This window comes from Scylla paramamosain, chromosome 25 (assembly GCF_035594125.1).
Source record: "Scylla paramamosain isolate STU-SP2022 chromosome 25, ASM3559412v1, whole genome shotgun sequence".
NCBI classification, from domain to species: Eukaryota; Metazoa; Arthropoda; class Malacostraca; order Decapoda; family Portunidae; genus Scylla; species Scylla paramamosain.
The window spans coordinates 10,648,779-10,676,534 of NC_087175.1; the positions used below are offsets into that span (position 1 = coordinate 10,648,779).

The 27,756-nt window shown below is 39.6% G+C and overlaps 1 protein-coding gene across 1 annotated transcript in view; it reads right to left on the reverse strand.

Annotated features, from left to right (window-relative positions):
- Window positions 1–21,911: 21,911 nt before the first annotated feature.
- Window positions 21,912–27,756, reverse strand: part of LOC135113202 (protein amalgam-like) — a 46,396-nt gene continuing 40,551 nt past the window's right edge. Inside the window, exon 4 of the mRNA XM_064028339.1 lies at window positions 21,912–23,868. Coding sequence (XP_063884409.1) covers window positions 23,756–23,868 — 113 coding nt within the window. The 3' untranslated portion in view covers window positions 21,912–23,755. The remainder of the gene's footprint in view (window positions 23,869–27,756) is intronic.

Here is a 27,756-nt window from a genome sequence, read left to right on the forward strand (position 1 = left end):
AATACTGAAACAAGCAAGGAGTTCGAGAGTTGAAAAACTGAAAATACTAGTTAACTCTTGTATTGCGAGGCCAAAGGAAGAGGCATGCAGTTAGCAAAATCAGAAAAGTAGTTAGCGTGAAAATAATGGTAAAAGATAACAAGATCTGCAACATTGTGGGAGAGAGAGAGAGAGAGAGAGAGAGAGAGAGAGAGAGAGAGAGAGAGAGAGAGAGAGAGAGAGAGAGAGAGAGAGAGAGAGAGGAATTGACAGTATAAAAAGATTTCAATTCCACTCTGTTCAAGAGAGCAGTATGAATAGAACCGCCCCCTGTAATTATTTGAAGTCCACTCCTGAGTGGCCTTACATAATAAGGCTCCTGCGCAGAGTTAGCAGTTAGTGGTTAGGCATCGATAAAGTTGAGGAGGTTCATGTGTCTGATGGGGTGCGATAGGATTGAGTAAGCTCATGTGTTTTTGATATCTAAAAGGCTTACAACACGGTCTTGCAGGCTGTGGGATTTTGAGGGCTATGGCTATGATTTGGCAGCGTCAGAACCGGATTTGATCCTACTTCAGCTGATTTATAATTGAACATGGTACACTAGAACATGACCTCGATGAGTAGGGGTTTCAGGAGTTTCATTATAGTCCTGATCGAAGCGAACAGAACTGGAAGGATCGTAATCACTTTCGTAGTAATAGCGTCTTATACTCTCAGTCTAGTACTTAACTGGAGTTTATTTCCATGTCTCAGTTGTATTCGGAGATCCGTATATTTATGCATTTGAACCTGATTGAGGTATTACTTTTCTTCATGTTCTGTACTTTAGTTGAATAATAGGATACGTTGTATCTCTCTGATTACTTCGTTACTTAGGAATTTGTGTTTTTGGGTTTCGTTGCGTTTAAAAGTAATGTCTCATTGTTCAATGAGTTTTGACAGGTTGGGTAATGCAGGTGACTTATGCTGAATGTTTCTATGCAGTTTGGGTTGAAACAAACGATGGTAGGTTCTGCCTCTACCACTATCCTATTCTTGTTATTTTCCTTATTACATTATCTATTATCTTTTATTTTTTTTCCCTGTCATATTTCATTCTATATTTCTTTACACATCCTTATCTTGTCCACATTATATACACACAAATGTATTGTATATATACTATATCTATATATGGCTATATACTTGTATATACGTGTTGTATATACTTGTTCTATATTATATGTTCAGTTGGCCAGATGTTGTTGGAAACGTACCGGAGAACAGCATTCTCCTTCCTTGTGAAGATGACTAATCTAGTTGAACAGATCCGCTATTAATAGTATTAATAATGTGCAGAATACTGCTCTCCGGTACGTTACAATATCAGATGAGAGGATAGGATAACCACGGAAGAACTACACCAGCGAAAGTCACTTCCGATGCTAAATGTACTGCTCCACCACAGCGAACCAGGTATCGGCCAAAATGGAGAAAAAAGGGTGTGATCACCGTTCACCATCCTGCAGCAGCTCCACGAGAACGCTCCACCCAAGAGCCCCACCTGGTTACCCAGGAGGTTCCTCTCTCTTGAAACGGAGCCACAACCAAGATATGCATAAAATCTAAGAACAGTCCTCAATGAATCAGTAAAATTCCATTTAATAACAAAGTTTTGTTGTTTTCCTTCCTGTTAAACTACCTCAGCTGTACACAATGTTTGCCATAGCAGCCCGGATCGCCCGAGCACTATAACCTTCTTCTGTATTTCTATATTTTAGCCTATGTCTTGCTTCCCCCGCCCTCCACCTCTATGTATTTCTCCACCACTTTCTTAATAAAGTGTTTAAAAATTTTGAAATAAAAGAGAAAAAACAAAAAGTTGCATCTCCTTTAACTCGGGACCAACGAAAAAGAATATATAGACACCAAACTATTTAAGAATTCTATAGACCAATGGCTTGGATCTAGCATCTTGACGGTGTGTCTCACATCGACACCACAGCAGTAGCAGCAGCAGCAGAACACAGCGGACACCAGCAGCAGCAGTAGCAAGAGAGCGGACCGGACCGGACACTAGGGAGGACAGCACCAAAACAGATTCACTGACTGAATCTATGAAGAGCAGAATCCATGAGAGATCTACAGTACACTGTTTTCAAGAGAGGTAATGAGGGCAGATTTATGTGCCTGAAGGTGAGCAGAGCTGTCGGAAGAAAGTAGTAGTCGTTCAGGCCAGTAAGAATCTTCCGGCAGTAGATGGAAAATGTGGCCACTTACGAGTATGTGAAGTGCAGGTGTTCTTGGAACCCGGTTGTGTTAGTGTTGTTAAAGGCCTCCTCATGATGACCAGCTCTCCAACTAAGTATTCAACTTTGAACAGGTCCGAAGTGTAGATGAAGAGTTGAAGCAGGTCCTGTACAATATACAATAAAAGTGGGATGGCTTGCTTTGGAGCCTTGATTGGCATCACCCTGTCAACGGCGTGTTTGTTCTACAGAAGCTGTCCTGAGTGAGCTGCGAGAGGCGGAGTGGGTCAAGGAAGAAGATAGCCACTTCACTACTGAGTCTGCTTTGGCGTAGAGCCTTAGATGGGAGAGTGTGTGAATGGGTATGGTGGTTGCTTGTGGTTGTGGTTATTGTGCCTAAGTGATCACCATAACATGACTGATGGTGTTGTTGCCTCCTATGGATATCTCCTCCTGCTTGTTAGGTAGGGAGGTAATGTTGGAAAGGAGTGATGTAGGAAGGTTGTGGTACCATATACTGAGCACCTCAATATTTGCAAAGGGTCTGGGATTCGACCGTGTAGTTATGTTCTTTGTGTGTGTGTATGTGTGTGTGTGTGTGTGTGTGATATTTATGTTTTTATCTCTATGGATCTGTCTGTCTGCCGGTCTGTCTGTATCTATGTATGCATGTTATATGCATTAGTACAGTGCATACATACCTGTGTCTATCTTTGTATTTGTCTATCTGCCTGTCTATCTACCTATACATTTATCTGTTCTCTTTCCGTCTATATGTGTGCATATATATATATATATATATATATATATATATATATATATATATATATATATATATATATATATATATATATATATATATATATATATATATATATATATATATATATATATATATATATATATATATATATATATATATATATATATATATATATATATATATATATATATATATATATATATATATATATATATATATATATATATATATATATATATATATATATATATATATATATATATATATATATATATATATATATATATATATATATATATATATAAAAAAATGTTGATTGGCAGTTAGACAGGAAGATAGGTTAACAGGGAGACATGAAAATCACAGACAGATAGACAGAAGGAAGGACATGGAAGCAAGCAGACACACAGATATATATATATATATATATATATATATATATATATATATATATATATATATATATATATATATATATATATATATATATATATATATATATATATATATATATATATATATATATATATATATATATATATATATATATATATATATATATATATATATATATATATATATATATATATATATATATATATATATATATATATATATATATATCTGTGTGTCTGCTTGCTTCCATGTCCTTCCTTCTGTCTATCTGTCTGTGATTTTCATGTCTCCCTGTTAACCTATCTTCCTGTCTAACTGCCAATCAACATTTTTTTTATGACTCTCTCTCTCTCTCTCTCTCTCTCTCTCTCTCTCTCTCTCTCTCTCTCTCTCTCTCTCTCTCTCTCTCTCTCTCTCTCTCTGTGTGTGTGTGTGTGTGTGTGTGTGTGTGTGTGTGTATGTGTGCTTGTCTATCTGTATACGAGTATCTGCCTGCTCCCTACTTGTCTGTTTGTCTGTATCCATGAGTATGTGCTTACCTGACTACTTGGCTGGTTGTTTGTTTATCTGCCTGCCTGTCTCTTTGTATATCTATCTTTTTGTCTTGTGTTCTTTCTGTCTTTCTGGCTGTCTATGTTTATCTGCCCGTCTGCTTATCTGTCTATACGTCTGCATATATTTCTGTCTAGCCGTGTCTAACTACCTGCATGTCTGTCTACCTGTCCATCCGTCTCTTTATCTATCAGCATATCTGCCAATTCTTTTTTTTTCACCTGTTTAACTGTGTTCATTTGTCTGTTTGTCTATTTTCCTGTACCTGTCTGTCTATCGGTATATGTGCTGCTTGTCTGTGGTTCGAGCTGGGCGGAGTGAAAGTTGGCGTGATGAGTTGGTCATTTTTACAATGCGTGAAGTGAAGAAGACAAGTAAGGTGACTGGGCTGAAGGTGAAGCGTGACGTGGAAAGCTTGCTCAATAGGTAATGTTGAGGAGGAGAAGGGGGAGGTGGAGGAAGAGGAGGAGGAGAAAGAAGAGAGGGAGATGGAGAAGGAGCAGGGATTGTGGATGGATTTTGGTTGGTGGTCAATGAGACAGCTGATATGGTGATTTGGAAATGGGTAATAAGAATAAAAAAATGGTTAACGGATATGGATGATGGAAAATTGGAATAGGTAATAGAAAGTGAATATGTAATGGATAATTGGGATGAGCGATGGAGAATTGGTGAGTGATGGGCATTGGGGAATGGTTTATCAAAAATGAGTGAGAGGTGAAAATAAGTGAATGATTGATTGGCGAGGTATGAAAACTGGATAACTAAAAAGGGCGACCGGTAATTATTAGTAAGTCATTAAAGTAGTCGATGAGGGATGAAATTTGATAGGTTTATGGTGATCAGTGAAGAGAAATTTGAGTTATGGGAAATCTGATGGATAATTTGGAAATTATGGAATACACACTATTTATTGAAAGCAATGGCACATAATGGGAATGGATTGTGAGAATGGAGAATAACTAATGATAAGAGTGATGGAATAAATACGAGTAATGTGAACAGTTTACCAGAAATGAGTTGTGAGGAGCTACTTTGTTTCCATCTCTTTAGTTATCTCTAGTTTTACAAAAAGCATTGCATGTATTTAATCTCAGTAGAATTAAAGTTATTCCTTTAATTAACGCAAAATTTCTTTGATTTCTTATATTTCTTTAAAATGTCACATTCGTCAATATGAAAAAAAAAATCGTTAGAATATTTTGATTTTTTCCTTTAGTTTATTTTAATTAATTGAACAAAATGTTTAATCTATTACAAATTACAGAAATTGCTATTGTTTCCTTTTCTTTTTTCGAAAATCAATATCTCACCAAATATATGTAATTTTTCCCTTAAACAACATTCACTAAGTGCATGCATGCATACATATATATTTACATACATACTTACACACATGTACACATGTACGTACACATGCTTTTCATGTGGTATTTGTTTTTTTAATTCATTATTTTTATAACGGTCTCTCTCTCTCTCTCTCTCTCTCTCTCTCTCTCTCTCTCTCTCTCTCTCTCTCTCTCTCTCTCTCTCTCTCTCGCTCCCTGGCTTGCCTTTCCTTTTCATCCCCCTTCTCAGTCCGGTTCACGGTATGTAGGATGAACTGCATTGCCTCAACACGCTTTTTGTGACGTTGCTCTCGATTTCTTTATAATGGTTCTGTGTTTCGAAATGTTACAGTTCAATATACAGAGAGAGAGAGAGAGAGAGAGAGAGAGAGAGAGAGAGAGAGAGAGAGAGAGAGAGAGAGAGAGAGAGAGAGAGAGAGAAGCATGCCTAAACGTTAAAAAAATCTAACCAGTGGAAATAAACGTACTGATGTAATGCAGAGAGAGAGAGAGAGAGAGAGAGAGAGAGAGAGAGAGAGAGAGAGAGAGAGAGAGAGAGAGAGAGAGTGGGGCCACGGGGACAAAGAGAGAATGGCGCAACTCCTTCATGTTCTTAAAGCGTGAAATATGTACGTGACAGACAGACAAAGAAACTGAAGTGTGTGTGTGTGTGTGTGTGTGTGTGTGTGTGTGTGTGTGATACGTTCATATCTTGAGAGTCGTTTCCTGGACTTGTGATCGCCATCATTACACAACACCATCATGCTCAAAGGGAACAGTGATATAATTGTTCAAACTTGTGTTAAAGGCTTTGTACTCGAGTGACCGAAAAGCTCAGCCTGCCAAGTGAGAGGTGATAACGTTGAGGTAGTGTGTGTGTGTGTGTGTGTGTGTGTGTGTGTGTGTGTGTGTGTTAGAGATAATATGAACTGGAGATGTAAGATGGATCGTGACAATAAAATCTGTAACCTATGGTATGTGATATATGAACTCATTATTGATGTTTTCGGTAGTCAATAATCTATCTTTTTACTTATCTATTTTTATTTTATTTTTTTTTTTTTTTTTGTGTGTGTGTGTGTGTGTGTGTGTGTGTGTGTGTGTGTGTGTGTGTGTGTGTGTGTGTGTGTGTGAAGTTCTGTGTCGTTCATGAGACCAGAATGACGTGAACAAAGGCTGCCGAGTCTACAGATGGATGAAAACGATGATTGAAGGCTGTGAAGATGACATGGAAGAGTTGTAACTTTTATGAGACACACAGTGACTGACAAATGTTCACATACACACACTTGGGAAGTAAATAGAAAGAGAACACAGTCGTGAGTCTTGACTGTCAGTGTTGGCGATGAAAGTGTTCATATAAAAATACAACATAAAACCAATTTTCTTTCTATAAAACTCACTGTTGTTAATATTGTTAATGGAAGAGATTCAACAGCCGAGTAACAGTTAGAAGAACGAACATGATCTCTCTCTCTCTCTCTCTCTCTCTCTCTCTCTCTCTCTCTCTCTCTCTCTCTCTCTCTCTCTCTCTCTCTCTCTCTCTCTCTCTCTGTGTGTGTGTGTGTGTGTGTGGAGAGAGAGAGAGAGAGAGAGAGAGAGAGAGAGAGAGAGAGAGAGAGAGAGAGAGAGAGAGAGAGAGAGAGAGAGAGAGAGAGAGAGAGAGAGAGAGAGAGTGGAGGCCGTTTTTAGGTATAGATCAATAACGGAGAGGTATTTTTCTTTGGATTGCAGCGGTTTAGGGATTACTTGTAGGGAGTCTGCACACACTACAGCATCAGTACGGTGTTCATTACTTGCAGCTTTAGAGGTATCTGGTATATTTCTTTGAAAACATTAATGGGAAAAAAAAAAAAAAAAAAAAATATATATATATATATATATATATATATATATATATATATATATATATATATATATATATATATATATATATATATATATATATATATATATATATATATATATATATATATATATATATATATATATGAGTAACAAAAACCGTACCTACCTTCAGCTTTCCTTGCTGACTAATGAAGAATTAATGATGAGCGTCGATGACGTGTAAGTCGCATATGTTTATTAAATTAGAAGAGTAATTATGGTTTAATGCAATATAATATTTCCCCCTTAAAATGGTGGTGCATTTTCTTCCAGACTATGGAAGAAAATGTTTAAAGAGAGTTTCAAGGGATAACTATAATCTTTAATTTAGTGCGAATTATCGCTTTGTTGATAAGTATCATAATGCACAATCAACTCCACATACAGGCAGACAGCACCACACATGGCATCCTGGTAGGCTGCTAGGGTGGACAAAACCTTTGGCGTTTTAATTTATTACCTTAACAAGGCGCGGTGCCCCTACACACGTTAGCGACCATGGAATGCCATACCTCTCTTTATATAATAAAGTGCAGCAAATGTCCAGCATTGCTTCCTTTTCCCACTGCTCTCGCTATTTCATCCATGTACTTTTCTCTTTGTCGTCCTTTTGCTCTTCTACCAGTTATTGTTTCCGTTAAAAGGTCCTCTATCTTTCCTCTTTTTGTTACTTTCCCTGTAAATCTCTTCTGTCTTTTTTTTCACTTTTAGCAGTTGCTCTCTTCCAACATCCATCCTCCTCGTTTGCTTTCCTCCTGTCAAAGATATTGTCAAAAGCCTTCACCAGCACCACATTTCAAATGCTTCTAACTTCTTCATTTGTTTATTTGTGATGTATGTTTTCGACCCATAAGGCAATACTGACCATACATAAGTTTTAACTGCTGTAGATTATTATTACATAGGAGGAATAAGGGAAGCTACAAAAAGCCATATATATATATATATATATATATATATATATATATATATATATATATATATATATATATATATATATATATATATATATATATATATATATATATATGTATGTATGTAAATGGACATCCTATCATAAAGGTGGATGGCGATGAAGGGGTTACGGAACACAAAAAAACAGATGAGGATGGAGTGTTTTTATCCGATTATAAACCGCACCAAGAAGAGTAAGAAGCAGGACACGGAGGACGACGAGAACCAGGAGAAAAAGAGGAAGAAGGAAGACACGGAGGACCACGAGACGCATTTAAAGAAGAGCCAGGGGGAGGGCAGGAAAGAACGAAAGAAAGGTGGAAGATTGAGTGCTGTAAACGGATTATGGACTGTATCAGGAAATGGAAGACGCAGGATACTGAAAACCACGAAAACCATGTTAAGAAGAGGAAGATGAGCGGCACTGAGAAACATTAGAGCCAGGCCAAGAAAAGGAAAGGGAATGGTACTGAAGACCATAATAATTACCAGGCTAGGAAGAGGAATTGGCAGGGCATGGAGGAACATGATGAACAGTCCAAGAAGAGAAAGAGGCAAGACACAGAGGAACATGATAGCAAGGCCAAAAACAGGAAGGGGGGACAAGAAAGAGCCAAAAGATGGGGAGGTCGCAGGGGTATTACAAACGTATCCTTGACCGCCTCAGGAAGAGGAGAGGGCGGGACAGCAAGACCATGCTAAGGTTGAAGGGAGGCCAAGAGAGTCAACAAGGAGAAGAGGAGTGTAAACGAGTACTGCCACGTTCATATTGAGGAAGGACACCTGATGGATGCGACCGTGCGTGGTCAACCGTGCCTTATCTTTTTTGACACCGGCGCCTCAGTCAGTATTATGTTCCAGTCACTGGCCCAGAGGGCGGGCCTTTTCACGGGCCGCGAGAAGACATAAAAGGTACTCTTCTCTACCTGGGTTGGCTTGATGTTGCTGGACGTGATCGTGCCGGCTAAGGTGGTGGTGGTGCTGAAGGACAGCCTGGCAGACAACACCCCCATGTTCGTGATTCCAAAGAAGGTGGGGGTGAGATCTCACACCGACGAGATAGTGCTGCCCATGAGCCGCCTGCAGGAGACCAAGATGTGGCAGGAGTTCCATCTCGACGACAGCAAGCACCCTGTTCCTGCGTCACCCTGAATGTCTGAGTCATCCACTCAGCCTCTGCTTTGATTTATTTATTATGTAACAGGGAGATCACCTAAGTTAACAAATAAATGGATAAAAAAGCCCGCTCAAGTGCAGCTCCCAAAAAGAAAAAAGTAGTAGTGAATAGATTATAGAAAATAGTGTGGATATTGGATAAAGGATGATAGATAAAGAAAATAGTCTAGATTAAGGATATTACAATAAGGAAATAGTTTCAATTAAGGATAGCAGAGCAGGGAAACTACGATTAATGACAATATGAAAATAGTCTTGATTACGAATAGTACAGTAAGGAAATTGAGATTAAAGATAATATATATAGAAAATAGTCTGGATTAAGGATATTAGATAAAAGGAAATAGTCTGAATTAAGGATAATAGACTAAGAAAATACTCTGTATTAAGAATACTATATCAAGAAAATGCTCCAGATTAAGGATATTAGATTAAAATAGTCTGGATTACTGATACAGTAAAATGGTCTCGATTAAGGTTTGTAGATTAAGAAAATAGTGTGGACTAAGGATAGTAATTTTAGAAAATAATCTGGATTTAAGATTGTAGATTAAGAAAATAGTCTACGTTTGGGATAGTAAATTAAGGAAATTAAGATTAAGGATAGTAGATTATGAAAACAGTCTGGAATAGGGATATTGTATTAAGAAAATAGTCTCAATTAAGATTAGTAGACTGAGAAAATAGTCTGAAGTAAGAATAGTAGTTTAAGAAAATAGTCTAGATTAAGGAGAGTGGATTAAGAAAGTAGTCTGGATTAACCCTTAGACTGCGGACCAAAATATACATCATAATAAAAGGCGAAAATCTAAATCTAGAAGTATATAATCTACAAGGAAATTGTAATGTGAAATATCATAAAACATGAAAGTGGTATATAAGGAGACTCAAATGATGGCAGCTCCAAAATGCGCACCAAAATTTGAATCCGACCTAATGGGACACCAGATGTCTCAGCTGAGCCTCGTTGTACACTCGCGTAATTTAAAATCTTATTAATATAATTCCCCGTTGCATATAAATGCATTCAACATTTATAAGTATGCTTTTTGTGAATTTCTACAAAGAAACATTCTTATTTTGCATTAATACTTTCGAAAGAAAAATTGTAAAATTTCGTATTCTATCGGTATCGGCAAATACAATAATCATTTTTAAATAATGCACTGTTCAAGTCTTTAAACTATTTGATTTACAGACTCAAAAAAAAAAAAAAAGCACAAGGAATACGGTGGTACTACTTGATATAACAAACCATGCTCAGTGACATAGTGATAAATTGATATAGTAATATGCAGCGATTCTCTCAACTGGAAGCGATTGCAATGGTGATAGTGGTCGCGGGCATTCAAACCAAAACAAATATATATATATATATATATATATATATATATATATATATATATATATATATATATATATATATATATATATATATATATATATATATATATATATATATATATATATATATATATATATATATATATATATATATATATATATATATATATATATATATATATATATATATATATATATATATATATATATATATATATATATATATATATATATATATATATATATATATATATATATATATATATATATATATATATATATATATATATATATATATATATATATATATATATATATATATATATATATATATATATATATATATATATATATATATATATATATATATATATATATATATATATATATATATATATATATATATATATAATTAGTCAGCCTTGATGAGTATAAATTGCAGTTTACAATAGTTTCATTATATTATGCACACAAATCAAAATCCCACCTATATTTTCGCGGGACACCAAGGAGATAATGACGGCACACTGGGGGACACACTTTGAGGATCACTGCCTTAGAGGTTGCAAATAGAATGGAGGGTAAGTGTCTTGAAACCTCCTTATTGTAAGAGTTCAAGTCATAGGAAGAAGGAAGTACAGAAGCAGGCAGGGTGTTCCGGAGTTTACCAGAGAACTGGATGAATGATTGAGAATGCTGGTTAACTTTTGCATTAGAGAGATGGACAAAACAGGGATGGGAGAAAGAAGAAAATCCTGTGTAGCAAGCTCGCGGGAGGAGGGAGGTATGCAGTCGGTAAGATTTGAAAAGCAGTTAGCGTGAAAATAGCGGTAGAAGATAGCAAGAGATGCAACTTTGAGGCGATGAGAAAGAGGCTGAAGACAGTAGGTTAGAGAAGAGGAGTTGATAAGACGAAAAGCTTTTTGATTCCATCCTGTCTATAATAACGGTACGAGTGGATTCCCCCCACACATGTGAAGCATGCTCCATACGCGGGTGGATAAGACCTCTTTACAGAGTTAGCAGCTATGGGAGGGGGTGGGGGGGAGGGTGGATAAAAACTGTAGGAGGCAACTCAGAACGCTTAACCTCATAGAAGATGTTTTAGCTAGAGATAAAATGTGAAGGTTCCAATTTAGATTATAAATAAAGGACAGACCGAGGATGTTTAAGGTAGAAGAGGGGGACAGTTGAGTGTCATTGAAGAAGAGAAAATAGTTATTTGGAAGGCTGTATTGAGTTGATATATGGAGGAATTGAAGTTTTGAGGCATTGAACATTATTAAGTTTGCTCTGTTCCAATCATAAATTTTAGAGAAATGAGAAGTCAGGCGTTCTGTGGTTTCTCTTCGTGAACTATTTATTTCCTAAAGGGCTGGACATCGACGACAAGACATGGAAAAGTGCAGGGTGGTATCATCAGGGTAGGAATGGATACGACAAGAAGTTAGGTGTAGAATATCATTGATGAATAATAGGAAGAGAATGGGTGACAAGACAGAACCCTATGGAACATCACTGTTAATAGACTTAAGAGAAGAACAGTGACCGTCTACCACAGCAGCAATATAAGGATCAGAGAGGAAACTTCGAATGAAGTTACAGAAAGAGAGGGATAGAAGACGTAGTAGAGTAGTTTGGAAATCAAAACCTTGTGTCTGACCCTATCAAAAGCTTCTGATATGTCTAAGGTAACAGAGAAAGTTTCACCAAAATCTCTAAAAGAGGATGACCAAGACTCATTAAGAAAAGTCAGAATATCACCAGTAGAGTGACCTCGACGGAATCCATACTGGCGAACAGGTAGAGGGTTGTAAAGTGATAGAGATGTTTAAGAATCTTCCTGTTGAGGATAGATTCAAAATCTTTAGAGAAGCAGGAAATTAAAATAATAGGACGCTAGTATGAGAGATTAGAGCGGTCACCCTTTTAAGAACAAGCTGAATGTAGGCAAACTTCCAACAGGAAGGAAAAGTATATGTTGATAGACAGTTAGAAGAGTTTGACTAGGCAAGGTGCAAGCATGGAGACACAGTTTCGGAGAACAATAAGAGTGACCCCATCAGGTCCATAAGCTTTATGAGGGTTAACAGCGAGGGCATGGAACACATCACTGCGAAAAATCTTAATGGGTAGTATGAAGAAGTCGGGGAGTGGAAAAAAGGGAGGAATAAGCTCTGAATTATCCGGAGCTCCAACATTTTCAGGAAAAAAATAACCGAAAAAAGAAAAAAAAAATCTGGAAAAAAAGGTATTATAAAAAAAAAAAAAATATCTGTAGTAATTTTATTTAGGAAAAAAAGTAACAGTGGTTATATTACTCTTGAAAAATAATAGGTGATTAATGCACACAAATCAAGGACTGCCGAATTGAAGATAGTGCCTCTGGTACAAATGGAAGCAGATTTTATTCTTAAACATCATAAACCATTAAATATCAAAATATAAAAAAAAGTAAAACAAACATGATTAGGTTTAATTAAAAATTATTTTACAGTATATTAATGTAGTGTCCGGATTATGTGTGTATTGTGACCAGTACCTAAAAAATTCTGGGAAGAGACGTCTTACCTGCTTTTGCTTGAATAGCCTTTCTCTTGTGTATTAGTTTGGATGTGGTGCCAGTCAGGTCTTGCTGCACCACGGTGTCCACGGTAACGTGTTCTCTCTGGAACTACTGTATTCACTTCCATACTGAGGGATGGTGGTGCCAAACTAAGTCTGAGAATTTATTGTTCCAATCCTCATTAATGTTGTTGGTACGGGATTTGTCGTCTAATGTGGCCTCGTGTACATTTCAGACAACAAGGACGATACATCAAAGGTACAGCACGCAACCTGACACCCTGGGAATTCTCGAGCTGTTGGGTTCTGCAACTGGCTGGAACATAGGTTGCGTCAAAGAAGTCCACTAGTTCAGCAGCCTCGGAAGGAGTAAAGTTCTTGAGGTGCTCCATACCTTCTTTCACTTCCTTAATGGGCAGGAAGGCGATTCCATCCAACATGCTGGAGAACTACCGAAACTTCTGGTTTCAATGGTAATGCTGTGTTACCCCAAACTGCTGAATCTTACGCCAGATACTCTGTGTAAGGTGGTAAAAGCAGCCCTTGCTCTCCACTTCTCTACCAAAGCTGGCACAAACTGCACGTAAAACTGCATCTTCAAAATCTGCCACAACTGTCTGTACCTGAAAGTTGATACCGAACTTCATGATACGGTCCACGATGACATCAAACAATTCTGAGTACACCGCTCTTGTCTTACTCTGTAGCAAAGCAGGAAACATGTATAATGTAAACTGTGGTGGTGCCATCTTGAAGGTGCCGTCCATGTAAATGGTCTATGTAGCTGCCAGACAGCTTAGGTCCTCTTCTGTGGTAAAGTCAATAATACGATTGATTGCCTCTGGCCCATTGTCATAAAGTAGGAACTGCTGAGGGTTGGGTCCTAATATATCCTACCACTTATCAGGCAAAATGAAGTCGTTCAGGTGTTCGGGTATTGTTGGGGTGTGCCTGTGATATCTAAGGGATCGTTTGGTGTTCTTCTCACGCGGAAAACGCTCCTGCACAGCATAGTCTTGATGGGCAACTGCCTAGGCAAAGATCTGGGATGGCTTTTCTAGGGAGCTGGCCGCCTGCTCCCTCATGAAGTTACGAAACTTTGTGCATGTCACATTGGTTTGGTCAGCAGCGTGGTTGTGGGGTTAGCCTGGCTCTGGGGATTATCTAAGTCAGGCATAGTGCTTAGACTTCCTCTGCAATCTCGACTCTCTCTCTCAGACAATTTTCATCAGGTTCTCTTCTTCTGGATGCACGACCGTGTGTATATATATCCCTCGAAACAAATCTTGTTGCCGCCCTTGTTACTCTGTATGATGTCCATACTGCTACTGATTGTGTGTGCAGCCTGCTCACCGTCTGGATAATCAGGCAGACTACTCATCTGAAGCAAGCTCTTATCCTGTTAGGTGAAACTCTGAAACGGTAACGGAATCTTGTCTTAGATGAGGAAATCTCAGAAACTGAAACTCAGCTGAAACAGTCTGGACTTTTGGGGACTCTCCGAAATTCATTCAGTCTCTCGAAATTCATTCAATATTTATGTTATTCTTTTTTTACTGTTATTTTTTTTCTTGTCACTTTTTTTGCTTGTTACTTTTTTCCGTTACTTTTCTCCCGTTACTTTTTTCTTTTTTATTTTCTGTCCTACAATCGAATCATCTAAGGTGAAATTTTTAGTAAAATGCTTGAGCGAATCGTACAGGTTCAGAGATAGCTGAGATGCCAATGGTGATATCAGCTTGAAATAAAGGAGGGAAAGATGAAGTAAAATTTGTTTTTTGCTAGGTACCAGAAATCACAAGGAGAGTTAGATTTTGAAAGATTTTGATACTCTATTAACGTAGGAAATTTTAGCTAGTCGGAGAACAGAGAGAGAGAGAGAGAGAGAGAGAGAGAGAGAGAGAGAGAGAGAGAGAGAGAGAGAGAGAGAGAGAGAGAGAGAGAGAGAGAGTGACGAATGCCTCTTTGCCAGACACTATCACCTCTGTTATGCACTCAGCACACATACAGGTGTCTGACACGGAGACAGTAGTCATTTCAAGGAGGAGGCAGTAAACACCTGCCGAAACGATAATTACTCCCAGTGAGGTCTAAAGCACTGTTCAGGGGGTGCTGTGAACTTATCATTAAACACAGCTGTGACCTCACTGAACGTTTCCCTTTGTGTCTCACAACACAAGGGGGCAGTCACAGCCTGCCCTCTAAAGACAACTCTCTTCCTCCACACAAAACTTCAAGCACCTAATAACACACACTCTTCACTCAAAAATTTCAAAATCATCATGGCGACTACTACACCAGCCTCGGAGTCCCCATCTGGGGAGGGGACCATAAATGTCCCCAGGTCGGACTGCCTTTCTGTCGACGACCCTAAGTGTCTTGACACCCCCCTGAACTTTTTCTTCATTAACTTCTGTAACATTTGCGGTCTAAGATCTAATTTTCAATCTGTAGAACACCACCTCTCCTCTTCTAAACCTCATCTTCTTTTCCTCACTGAGACTCAGGTGTCTGAGGCAACTGACAGTAGCCCTTTTCTGTTCCCTCCTACTTTCTCTATCCTCATTTTCGATCCAAAGTTTGATGTTGCGTTTATGTGCACAATGACTTAACCTGCTCTCGTGTCAACGCTCTTGAATCTTTCGAGTTTTCCACCATTTGGCTACGACTACAGAGTCACTCTCAAACTAAATTTATCTGTGCTGTATAACTTTCACCTAACTCCTCTGAGTATAAGAAATTCTTTGACTACTTAACTTCCTAAGTGGAGCACATTCCCTTTTGCAGAGATCTCCATTTTTGGAGACTTCAATGTTCACCACCAGCTTTGGCTTTCCTCTCCCTTCACTGACCATCCTGGTAAACTAGCCTTCAATTTTGCTATCCTCCATGACCTAGAGCAATTGGTGCAACACCCTACCCGTATTCCTGACCGTCTTGGAGACACGCCCAACATTCTTGACCTCTTCCTGACCTCTAATCCTTCTGCTTATGCTGTCACCCTTTCTTCTACGTTGGGCTCCTCCGATCATAATCTCATATCGCTCCAATCCCTCCTCAGGATCCCCCTAAGCGAAGGTGCCTCTTGCGTTTTGCCTCTGCTAGTTGGGGGAACCTGAGGAGGTATTTTGCTGATTTTCCTTGGAATGACTACTGCTTCCATGTCAGAGACCCGTCTTTGTGTGCTGAGCGCATAACAGAGGTGATAGTGTCTGGCATGGAGACGTACATTCCTCACTCTTTTTCTCGACCTTCTAAACCTTGGTGTAACACAGCTTGTTCTCGTGCTATATATGATAGAGAGGTGGCCCACAAAAGGTACTTAAGCCTTCCATCACCAGAATTTCATGCACTTTATATTTCTGCCCGGAACCATGCCAAGTCTGTTCTCCAACTAGTCAAAAACTCCTTCATTAACAGAAAGAGTCAAAACCTTTCAAGGTCTCCTCGTGACTTCTGGCATCTAGTCAAAAATATCTCCAATAACTTTGCTTCTTCTTCTTTCCCTCTTTTATTTCAACCAGATGCACTGCTATCACATCTATTTCTAAAGCTGAACTCTTCGCTCAAACCTTTGCTAAAACTCTACCTTGGACGATTCTGGGCTTGTTCTTCCCTCTCCTCCACCGTCTGACTATTTCATGTTACCTATTGAAATTCTTCGCAATGATGTTTTCCATGCCCTTGCTGGCCTAAACTCTCGGAAGGCTTATGGACCTGATGGGGTCCCTCCTATTGTTCTCCGAAACTGTGCCTCCATGCTTGCATCTTGCCTAGTCAAACTCTTTCAGCTCTGTCTGTCAACATCTACCTTTCCTTCTTGCTGGAAGTTTGTCTACTTTCAGCCTGTTCCTAAAAAAGGGTGACCGTTCTAATCCCTCAAACTACCGTCCTATTGCTTTAATTTCCTGCCTATCTAAAGTTTTTGAATCTATCCTCAACAGGAAGATTCTTAAGCATCTATCACTTCACAACCTTCTATCTGATCGCCAGCATGGGTTCCGTCAAGGCCGCTCTACTGGTGATCTTCTGGCTTTCCTTAATGAGTCTTGGTCATCCTCTTTTAGAGATTTTGGTGAAACTTTTCCTGTTGCCTTGGACATATCAAAAGCTTTTAATAAAGTCTGGCACAAAGCTTTGATTTCCAAACTACCTTCCTACGGTTTCTATCCTTCTCTCTGTAACTTTATCTCAAGTTTCCTTTCTGACCGTTCTATTGCTGCTGTGGTAGACGGTCACTGTTCTTCTCCTAAATCTATCAACAGTGGTGTTTCTCAGAGTTCTGTCCTGTCATCCACTCTCTTCTTATTATTCACTAATGACCTTTTAAACCAAACTTCTTGTCCTATCCACTCCTACGCTGATGATACCACCTTGCACTTTTCTACGTCTTTTCATAGACGTCCAACCCTTCAGGAGGTAAACATTTCATGCAGGGAAGCCACAGAATGCTTGACTTCTGACCTTTCTAAAATTTCTGATTGGGGCAGAGCAAACTTGGTATTGTTCAATGCCTCAAAAACTCAATTCCTCCATCTATCAACTCGACATAACCTTCCAGACAACTATCCCCTCTTCTTCAATGACACTCAACTGTCCCCCTCTTCTACACTGAACATCCTCGGTGTGTCCTTTACTTATAATCTGAACTGGAAACTTCACATCTCATATCTAGCTAAAACAGCTTCAATGAAGTTAGGTGTTCTGAGACGTCACCGCCAGTTTTTCTCACCTCCCCAGCTGCTAACTTTGTACAAGGGCCTTATCCGTCCATGTATGGAGTATGCTTCACATGTCTGGGGGGTTCCGCTCATACTGCTCTTTTAGACAGGGTGGAATCAAAAGCTTTTCGTCTCATCAACTCCTCTCCTCTAACTGACTGTCTTCAGCCTCTCTCTCACCGCCGCAATGTTGCATGTCTAGCTGTCTTTTACCGCTATTTTCAGGCTAACTGTTCTTCTGATCTTGCTAACTGCATGCCTTCCCTCCTTCCGCGGCCTCGCTGCACAAGACTTTCTTCTTTCTCTCACCCCTATTCTGTCCACCTCTCTAACGCAAGAGTTAACCAGTATTCTTAATCATTCATCCCTTTCTCTGGTAAACTCTGGAACTCCCTGCCTGCTTCTGTATTTCCACCTTCCTATGACTTGAATTCCTTCAAGAGGGAGGTTTCAAGACACTTATTCATCAATTTTTGACCACTGCTTTGACCCTTTTATGGGACTGGCATTTCAGTGGGCATATTTTTTTATTGGATTTTTGTTGCCCTTGGCCAGTGTCCTTCCTACAGAAAAAAAAAAAAATAATAATAAGGTTTGAGCAAAGGTTTGATCGAAGAGTTCAGCTTTAGAAATAGATGTGATAGCAGTGGTGCCATCTGGTTGAAATAAAGGAGGGAAAGAAGAAGCAAAGTTATTGGAGATGTTTTTGGCTAGATGTCAGAAGTCACGAGGGGAGTTAGATTTTGAAAGATTTTGACATTTTATATTAATTACGGAGTTTTTTTGGCTAGTTGGAGAAGAAACTTGGCATGGCTCCGGACAGAAATATAAAGCGCATAAGATTCTAATGATCGAAGACTAAAGTACCTTTTGTGGGTCACTCTATCATGTATAACATGGGAACAGGCAATGTTAAACCAACGTTTGGAAGGTTTAGGTCAAAAAAAAGAGTGAGAAGTGTACGCCTCCATGCCAGACATTATCACCTCTGTTATGCGCTCGGCACACAGAAGCGGGTCTCTGACACGGAAGCAGCAATCATTCCAAGGAAAATCAGCAAAATACCCTCTCAGGTTCCTCCTACTAGCAGAGGCAAAGCGCCAAAGGCACCTCCGCTTAGGGGGATCCTGAGGAGGGATTGGAGCGATAGGACAAGATACAGATATGAGACTGTGATCGGGGGAGCCCAACGGAGAAGACAGGGTAACAGCATAAGTAGAAGGATTAGAGATCAGGAAAAGTTCAAGAATGTTGGGCGTATCTCCAAGACGGTCAGGAATACGAGTAGGGTGTTGCACAAATTGCTCTAGGTCGTGGAGGATAGCAAAGTTAAAGCCTAGTGCATCAGGATTGTCAATGAAGGGAGAAGAAAGCCTCTCTCCAAGAATGGAGATCTTCGCAAAAGGGAAGAGAATCAGAATGTGCTCCTCTTTGGAAGTTAAGCATTCAAAAATTTTCTTATAGTCAGATGAGTTAGGTGAGAGGTGTACTGCACATATAAATTTAGTATGAGAGTGACTGTAGTCGTAGCCAGATGGTAGAAAACTCGAAGGATTTAAGAGCGTGGGCACGGGAGCAGGTTAATTACGTTGTTGCGCATATAGACGCAACATCTAACTTTGGGTTAAAAATGAAGATAGAGAAGGCAGGAGGGAACAAAAAAGAGGCTACTGTCTGTTGCCTCAGACACCTGCGTTTCAGTGAGGGAAAGAAGATGAGGTTTAGTAAAGGCGAAGTTGTGTTTTACAGATTAAAAATTATATCAAAGACCGCGAATGTCAATGAATGTTAATGAAGATAAAAGTTGAGGTGGGGTGTGTTAAGACACTTACGGTCCATACCAGAAGAGCAGTCCGACCTGGGGACATTCGTATGAATATATTATAAGTTCATTTTCTTTCCATTACTATTATGGTCATCATTATTACTATTATTATTTATCATTTTCATGGAAGACGTTTTCTGTTCCCCCTTTTTTTTTCTTTTTTTTTCTTTTTTTTTTTTGTGCGGCGTCCTCCCACGCGCCTTGTTCTTCCTAGTCAGTCACAACCTGTCCCCTGAGCCAGTCAGTAACGCTCGTTGTATCGTGGATTTCTTTTAATATACTGGAGCTGCAATGTTTACTTTTTCCTTTACCACCTGGATTATCCTTCAAAGACCTGTTATGCCCCCTAGCACAGTCCAGATACTCAGAGGCTGGTGTAGGAGTTGCCATAATGAATTTAGGATTTTGAGTGAAGGGCGTGTGTGTAATTAGGTGTACATAGTTTTGTGTGAAGGAAGGGAGTTGTCTTTAGAGAGCAGGCTGTGACTGATACACAAAGGCTGTTGTGATACACAAAGGGAAACGTTCAGTGAGGTCACAGCTGGTTTACTGATAATCTCAAAGCACCCCCAGATTCGGAGTTTCAGACCTCACTGTGCTTTGCTGAAGACAATTACTTAATTATCAGTTTGCACCAAATTACATCTCTACAACTCTCTTGATTGCCTTTCTCTCTCTCTCTCTCTCTCTCTCTCTCTCTCTCTCTCTCTCTCTCTCTGGTTGTTACCAAAAATACCACTGATTCATGAAATTATATAAATTTTATTTTGACGTATATATAGACTGATTATTTAACAAAAGTAGGTGTATTGTCCAGAGTGAGATAGAGAGAGAGAGAGAGAGAGAGAGAGAGAGAGAGAGAGAGAGAGAGAGAGAGAGAGAGAGAGAGAGAGAGAGAGAGAGATTCATGGTGATTAGCTGCATTAGTAAAATGATCAGTGATAGAATATATGGTGACAATTTATTGTTATTAATAACTTATACTATATTCGGATATGGATTATTATTGGTATATATATATATATATATATATATATATATATATATATATATATATATATATATATATATATATATATATATATATATATATATATATATATATATATATATATATATATATATATATATATATATATATATATATATATATATATATATATATATATATATATATATATATATATATATATATATATATATATATATATATATATATATATATATATATATATATATATATATATATATATATATATATATATATATATATATATATATATATATATATATATATATATATATATATATATATATATATATATATATATATATATATATATATATATATATATATATATATATATAGAGAGAGAGAGAGAGAGAGAGAGAGAGAGAGAGAGAGAGAGAGAGAGAGAGAGAGAGAGAGAGAGAGAGAGAGAGCGTATGTGTGTGTTAGAGTTACTATGATGACATCCGTTGTTTTGTGATCAGGCGGAATGGCGAAGGTCGTTCCTTTTGTTGACAATAATTAGTTTGATTTTGCGAACTTTAAGTTTCTATACCTGAATGAAGACTTGCTGTGTACCATGACGCTATGGTAAAGACAGTGATATGGTAGAATAGGAGTCTATACTAGTGTTAGAAGCTACAATCGGAATCTCCACAAGTAAAATTTGTCATCGTAATTTTAAGTTTGCTATTTAATCTGACCTAACCTAAATTCAATCTGATTTAACCTAACTTTTTCATCAATCTCCATAATCTTAACCATATCAATCTCAACCATAATGGTTAAGAGAGTATTCAGCCATACACTTGACTGGCTGGATTGTGCTGGCTGACTGGCTACAAGCTATATTTGCTCGACTTGCTGCATGTCCGCGTCTTTTGCTTGCAAATTGAATAGGGATTCAGTATGGAAGGAGAAAAGTCCAGTTTGTTTACCCATGACCAGGGATTCAAAACTGTATTCCTACACCACAACACGTCTTTATCCTAATCAAAACCTTATCTCATCTAACCTAACAGACCTTTATAACTATTTAAATTCTATAAACCTAACATAAATGTGGATCTGCAACTTCAGTTTGTGGTTTCCACTTTCACCACGTGCATGACATGCACAAAGATCTGCTCCTATGTTTTGCTGTGACGCGAGAGTGGTTGGCTATGAATGAAAGAATGGTGCATTTTTCATACATTTATTCCCTCTGCAAGTTAGAAGAGAATAGATACAAACCTAGGAAACGAGTGTTGTTTTATTTAATACACATATTCACTTTGATGTACCACACGACCATCCACAGTCTGACATCAATGCAATATTTCCGGGAGGAAAAATAAAGCCTTGAGGCATTTTCTTCTTATTACTACCGCTACATCCACTACTGATATTACATAATTATGAAATACCACGTGTGATGATAATATAGAGAACACACACACACACACACACACACACACACACACACACACACACACACACACACACACACACACACACACACACACACACACACACACACACACCGGATGACATACTAGTGGTAGAATTTGGTAATAGTGGTATTTATTTATTTATTTTTGGTGTGTGTGTGTGTGTGTGTGTGTGTGTGTGTGTGTGTGTGTGTGTGTGTGTGTGTGTGTGTGTGTGTGTGTATGTATGTATGTATGTATGTATGTATGTACGCGTGTGCGTGCGTGCATGCGCACGCCTCCTTATGCGTGCATTTTCCATTGTGATTTTAGAGTATATCCTAGTTATAGAAAACAAAAGCACATGCGTTATAATAGTAATAATGATCATGGTAGCAAACAATGTTTTTGGTAGGTGTGAGGGCAGCTTTGTGGTGGTATGGGGAGTGGTATATGGATGGGGTGAATTACGAGTACAAGGACCAAAGGCGTAATAAGTGAGGGTGTTACATACGGTGCTTCATATAAACGTGAGAAGTGGCATGAGCAGTATGAATGGATGTCCATGAATTGTGTGGTGAATAAATGAAGGGGAAAACGGTGAGTGAAATTTTGAAGTGCGGTACGTGTATATTGGTGCGAAATAAGCGTGGAAATGATAAAGGTGTCAAGGGCACCTTTGCTAGTGTTGTATTGAATAACGTGGCAGTGAAGGAGATGGGGCTGTGCAAATGCATTGCATGGGAAAGGTTTGGGACGAGGAAAGTTGGGGAGAGAAAGAAATGATGAACGAGAGAGAGAGAAGAAATTAAAATAGGTGATGAAATGTAACCCTTTTACTTGTAAAGCTTCTCTTTGAGCATGATGAAACGTATGATGCAAGTTTGGATGTATAATTTTTGAAAAACTCCACAGACAGCAAAAGGAGTGATCCAATATTTCATACCAAATAGTGTGTGTAATTTTATTTTTTTATTTATTTATTTTTTTTCCAAATAAATCACTCAAGGTGATATTCTCATTAAGCGTCACACGGTAAAGGAGATACAGATGATAGTGTGAGGACGGAGAAAAGGATCAGATGTAGCAAGTAAAGAAAAAGGCTGAGACAAAGTATAAATAAAGGAAAGAAAAAGATAACATGGAAGAAAAAAGGGAAAACGGAAAAGTAAGAGTCAATACAAAGAACAGAAAGTTGTGAGAAGAAAGAAAAGGAGATTTAAATATTTGTGAAAAGATAAAAAAAAAGATGGAAAAGAGATATTTGCAAAAGAGGAAGGGATAGCAACAAAAGCAGGGCACAAAAACGATGAAAATGCGTAATTAGATCAGAACAAGACAAAATAACAGAAGAAAATGGAATAAAAAGATCAGAGTAAAGATTGCATGGAGGAAAATGTGAATGATGTGTATGAACATGGGAGAGATAAACAACTATTGGGAGGAAGGATGAAGGAGGACAAAAGTACAACAAAATCAAGTGCAAGTAAAACTTATTAGACAATATACTTTACAGTAAAATTTTGAAATATCATTGAAGGACTGAAAACAGTAGAAGTGGTAGCCGGTAGGGATATGTGCGAAGGAGTACAGGGTGAGGCGCAGTGGTTGTCGTATTATCGCTGTGTGAGGTTGTGCAAACCAGACACGGCCCCGGCCAGCAACAGCAGGCCTGGCAGTGTCTGCAAGTTCCTGTCGCTACCCCCTTGTATTGCTGCCGGGTGCTCGCCTAAGGGAAGAAAGAAGAATGATTTTTATTATCATTATCATCATTATTGTAATTATTGTTATTATCATGATAGTGTTGATGATGATGATTATTATTATTATTATTGCTATTATTATTATTATTATTATTATTATTATTATTATTATTATTATTATTATCATTTACTTTTTATTATGTTTTCATTATTCTGATGATGATGATGATGATTTTTACTATTATTAATTTTGTAGGAGTGATGATGATTTAAATTAATAGTTTTAGTAGTACTGTCGTAGCTATAATGATGATGGTAAAAATTGGTATATTAGTAGTACTGTAGTAGTCGTAGTGATGATGGATAAATCATTTATATTTGTTGTACTGTAATATCTGTAGTGTTGATGATATAAATTATCACTGTGGTAGTATTCTAGGAACTAGTCCACTAAAGAAACTCAAATCTTTGATGACTATGCATAAGTTTCATGTTTCTTGGAAAAATCAGTGATGGTCGGGAGTGGTGTGAGTGATGGTTGACGAAGGGTGATGGTTCTGAGTGGCGGAAGTGATGGGTAATGAGTGGTGATGGCAAATACAGCATGAATAAGTTTACTCATGAAGTGTGAAGATGATGGATAGGGATTAGGGAGATAGATTAAGATGGTATGATGATGGCGATTGTTATTGATGGAAATGTTGGTAAGTGACCAGGGAAAGTTAATGATAGGTGATGACAGGTAATTATGGGAATGTTGGCAAGGTATTGTAATGAAGGGAGGCGATGGGTGATAACAAGGAGACTGGCAGTGATGGAAATGATGGGGAATGATGACGATAAAGACACACATACACACACACACACACACACACACACACACACACACACACACACACACACAATTTTACATAAGGTTTGTTATTGTTTACTACTACTACTACTACCATTACTACTATTACTACTACTGTAACGCCACCCCCCCTCTCCTCCGGTTCCCCCCTCCTCCCTCCTCCTCACCGGTCCGATCAGAGCTCTAATGAGACGAGGCAAAGATCTTCACGGTGAAGAAGCAAAAAAAAGAAGAGGAAGAGAGAAGAGGTGAAGCACGCACACACAATAGAAAAAATGAAAACATTTTTGATTGGTAATGGTTCTCGCCTTCATCGTCATGGCCAGAGGGTAGGGAGAGGTTAGTTATCACACAGTACCTACAGTGTGGCTTTATTATGAGGAACGAAAAATATAAAAAAATAGCAAAAATAATTAAATGAATAATACTGATGGGATTCTTTGGGTTGACTGACCCACTATGACACTTTATCGAGTGGTTAATCTAGGAAAAAAAAGGCACTTGAAATTCTGGTATGGCATATACACTTATACTCCGTTACTTAACACTACGAATACACAAGAAAATAATTACTTTTATAACTCCTCAAGAGTACCATTGATTCTGGGCACCGTTATATCCCTAAATAGCGTCACAGCCTTCATCCATCACTTCTCTACGGCAATAATATTGCTCACAACACATTCACAGTAGACTATATTTGACTAAAGAAACATTACATGGCTAACACTTTCCCAAGACTCTGTGGCCTGTCTCCACGTGGGACCAACACCGGCTATTTTATCTGTTGCCAGAGGGAAGGGAGACGCCATTCTGACAACACGTACTGTTACTATATCTTCACTAGAGACATGAATAATAAACATGAACACAGTAATATTCACTTCTAAATAAAAGAAAAATCAAATATTTCAGAGCTACGAGACCCACCTGTTGCCAGAGGGAAGGGAGACGCCATTCTGTACTCTCTCCCTCAACACCCACAGGCCTCTGAAGTTATTGGAACCTTAGCTAGTTCTCTCTCTCTCTTCTTTCACAAATAATTTTTACTGAACCGTGAGTTTAAATAAAAATGCAGGAATAATTGGCTAGCAAGGTGAGCATATAGGCTGGACATTAGTTGAAGTTAATAATTGAATTTTAAATTACTAACATATTTTATAAGCTAGGGAATGACACCTTATGAGTTACTGGTAGGCTGACGCAACATGATGTAATCCTATTGTAACGCCCGGGTATTATTGTTGTTTAGTCTAAGTTGCCTTTATTTCTTTCTGTGGGATTGAGTGTGTGACGTGCGTGTGTGTGTGTCAGCTGTGCCTGGTGTCTGGCAGTGGTGCATGGATGGCGGGAGAGAAACTCAGAGAAGTCGCGTGACTGCAGTGACTGGGCAGTGTGTTGTTGGCCCCGCTCTGGATAACTTGTCTTTGCGTGTCCTCCGTGCCGAGTGCTTGTTGCGTGAGCCTGAATAGTTTGACTGTCCCTGCCTGTGTCTGTAACTGCCTGTAACTAACGGAACTAGTAAAGGAAGAAAGTGTTGCCCACTGTTTGTCTACCCGCTCTGTCTGGCTGTGCGTGAATCACGTGGGACGTGGTACCCTTAGCATCTCTTGTCTAGCCTGCTGGTGTTCCCGAGTGCTGTCCTGACTGTCGGGGAATTGTGGGCGTCTACGGGAGTGCTGAGGTTTGTGCTTTCGTAACAATGGCGTCAGGAGTGGGATGCTAAGTGTGTGCTCGTACAGACCTACGTGACTCGAGTGGAGAAACCATGGCAGACAAGGTGGTAGACAAAATGGCGGGCGAGAGTGGTGCTGCTGACCAGTGTGAGGGACTGAGTGGGTCTAGTCACGACTCTAGTGATGCTGGTGACGAGAAGCCCACCCAGATGGACCTCCTTATGTCCCAACTGGCGAGTATGGCTCAGAAGCAGGAGGAAAGGCACGAGCAAACCGTGGCAACACAAGCTGCCCAAACTGAACGACTGATGGAAGCCCTGCAAAGCAGCCTAGGTTCTCTGAGGGCTGAAACGCAGGCGTATACTGATCGCTCGTGTGAGGCAGTGAAACAGGAGGTAAAAAGTGAACTCCAAGCCTTGCGGGAAGAGGTGGCAGACCTACGTGAGGGCGCGAGTGTTTGGCGGCAGGGCGCGTGGCCGCCACGTGGCGTCTTGGCGGGAGGTGTACAGCTGCCCGCAACCCCCGCCTGGCCTCCCGTGACTAGCCCAGGACCTGAAGGGAGTGTGGCCTCAGCCCCACCTGCTGTTGGGGGCCTTGGATGGGGCCCTGTGGGGGAAGCAGGTCCTTGGGAAGCACCCGAGATGGCCGTTGGGGGCTGGCCGCCCACCCGGGACAGGAGGGGAGGGCTTAGCCTGCCCCCTACACCGCCGGGCTCACCTCCCCGTGCCGCCTCCCCGCCCCCGAGCCCTAAGGCAGCCCGCTCGTCACCTCGTCACGTGAGACGCAAGCCAGCGGAGTACGATGGTAAGGTCAGCTGGGAGTCTTACGTCGCCCAGTTCGATATGCTGGCCTTGGCCCAGGGCTGGGGGGAGGCAGAGAAGGCCCTGCAACTAGCGACAGCGCTGCGAGGCCCGGCGTTGGAAGTGCTGGGTCATCTCCCTGCCAGCCAGCGCACCTCATACGCAGCAGTGTCCGAAACTTTGCGGCGACGTTTCGGACACCGTCATCAGGCGGAGGTATACCGCGTCCAGCTTAAGAAGAGGACGCGAGAGAAGGACGAAACCCTTTCCCAGCTGGCGCAGGACGTAGAAGGGCTGGTGAGGAGGGCGTATCCAAGCGCGGCCGAGGACATGGTCGTTGTTCTGGCGCGCGACGCGTTCGTAGACGCCCTCCAGGACCACCAGCTCCAAATCTATGTGAAGCAGGCACACCCAGCTGACGTGCAGGTGGCGTTGGCACGGGCTATGGAGTTTGAGGCCTTCCTACAGACGACGACCAGCCTCTCTTCTCTTGCCCAGCCTCGCGGTGAGGTACGGGGCCGGAAGGCGAAGGTGGAGCACAAGGCGGCGTCACGGGAGGCGAGCCCGTCCGAGTTCGCCGGCCGC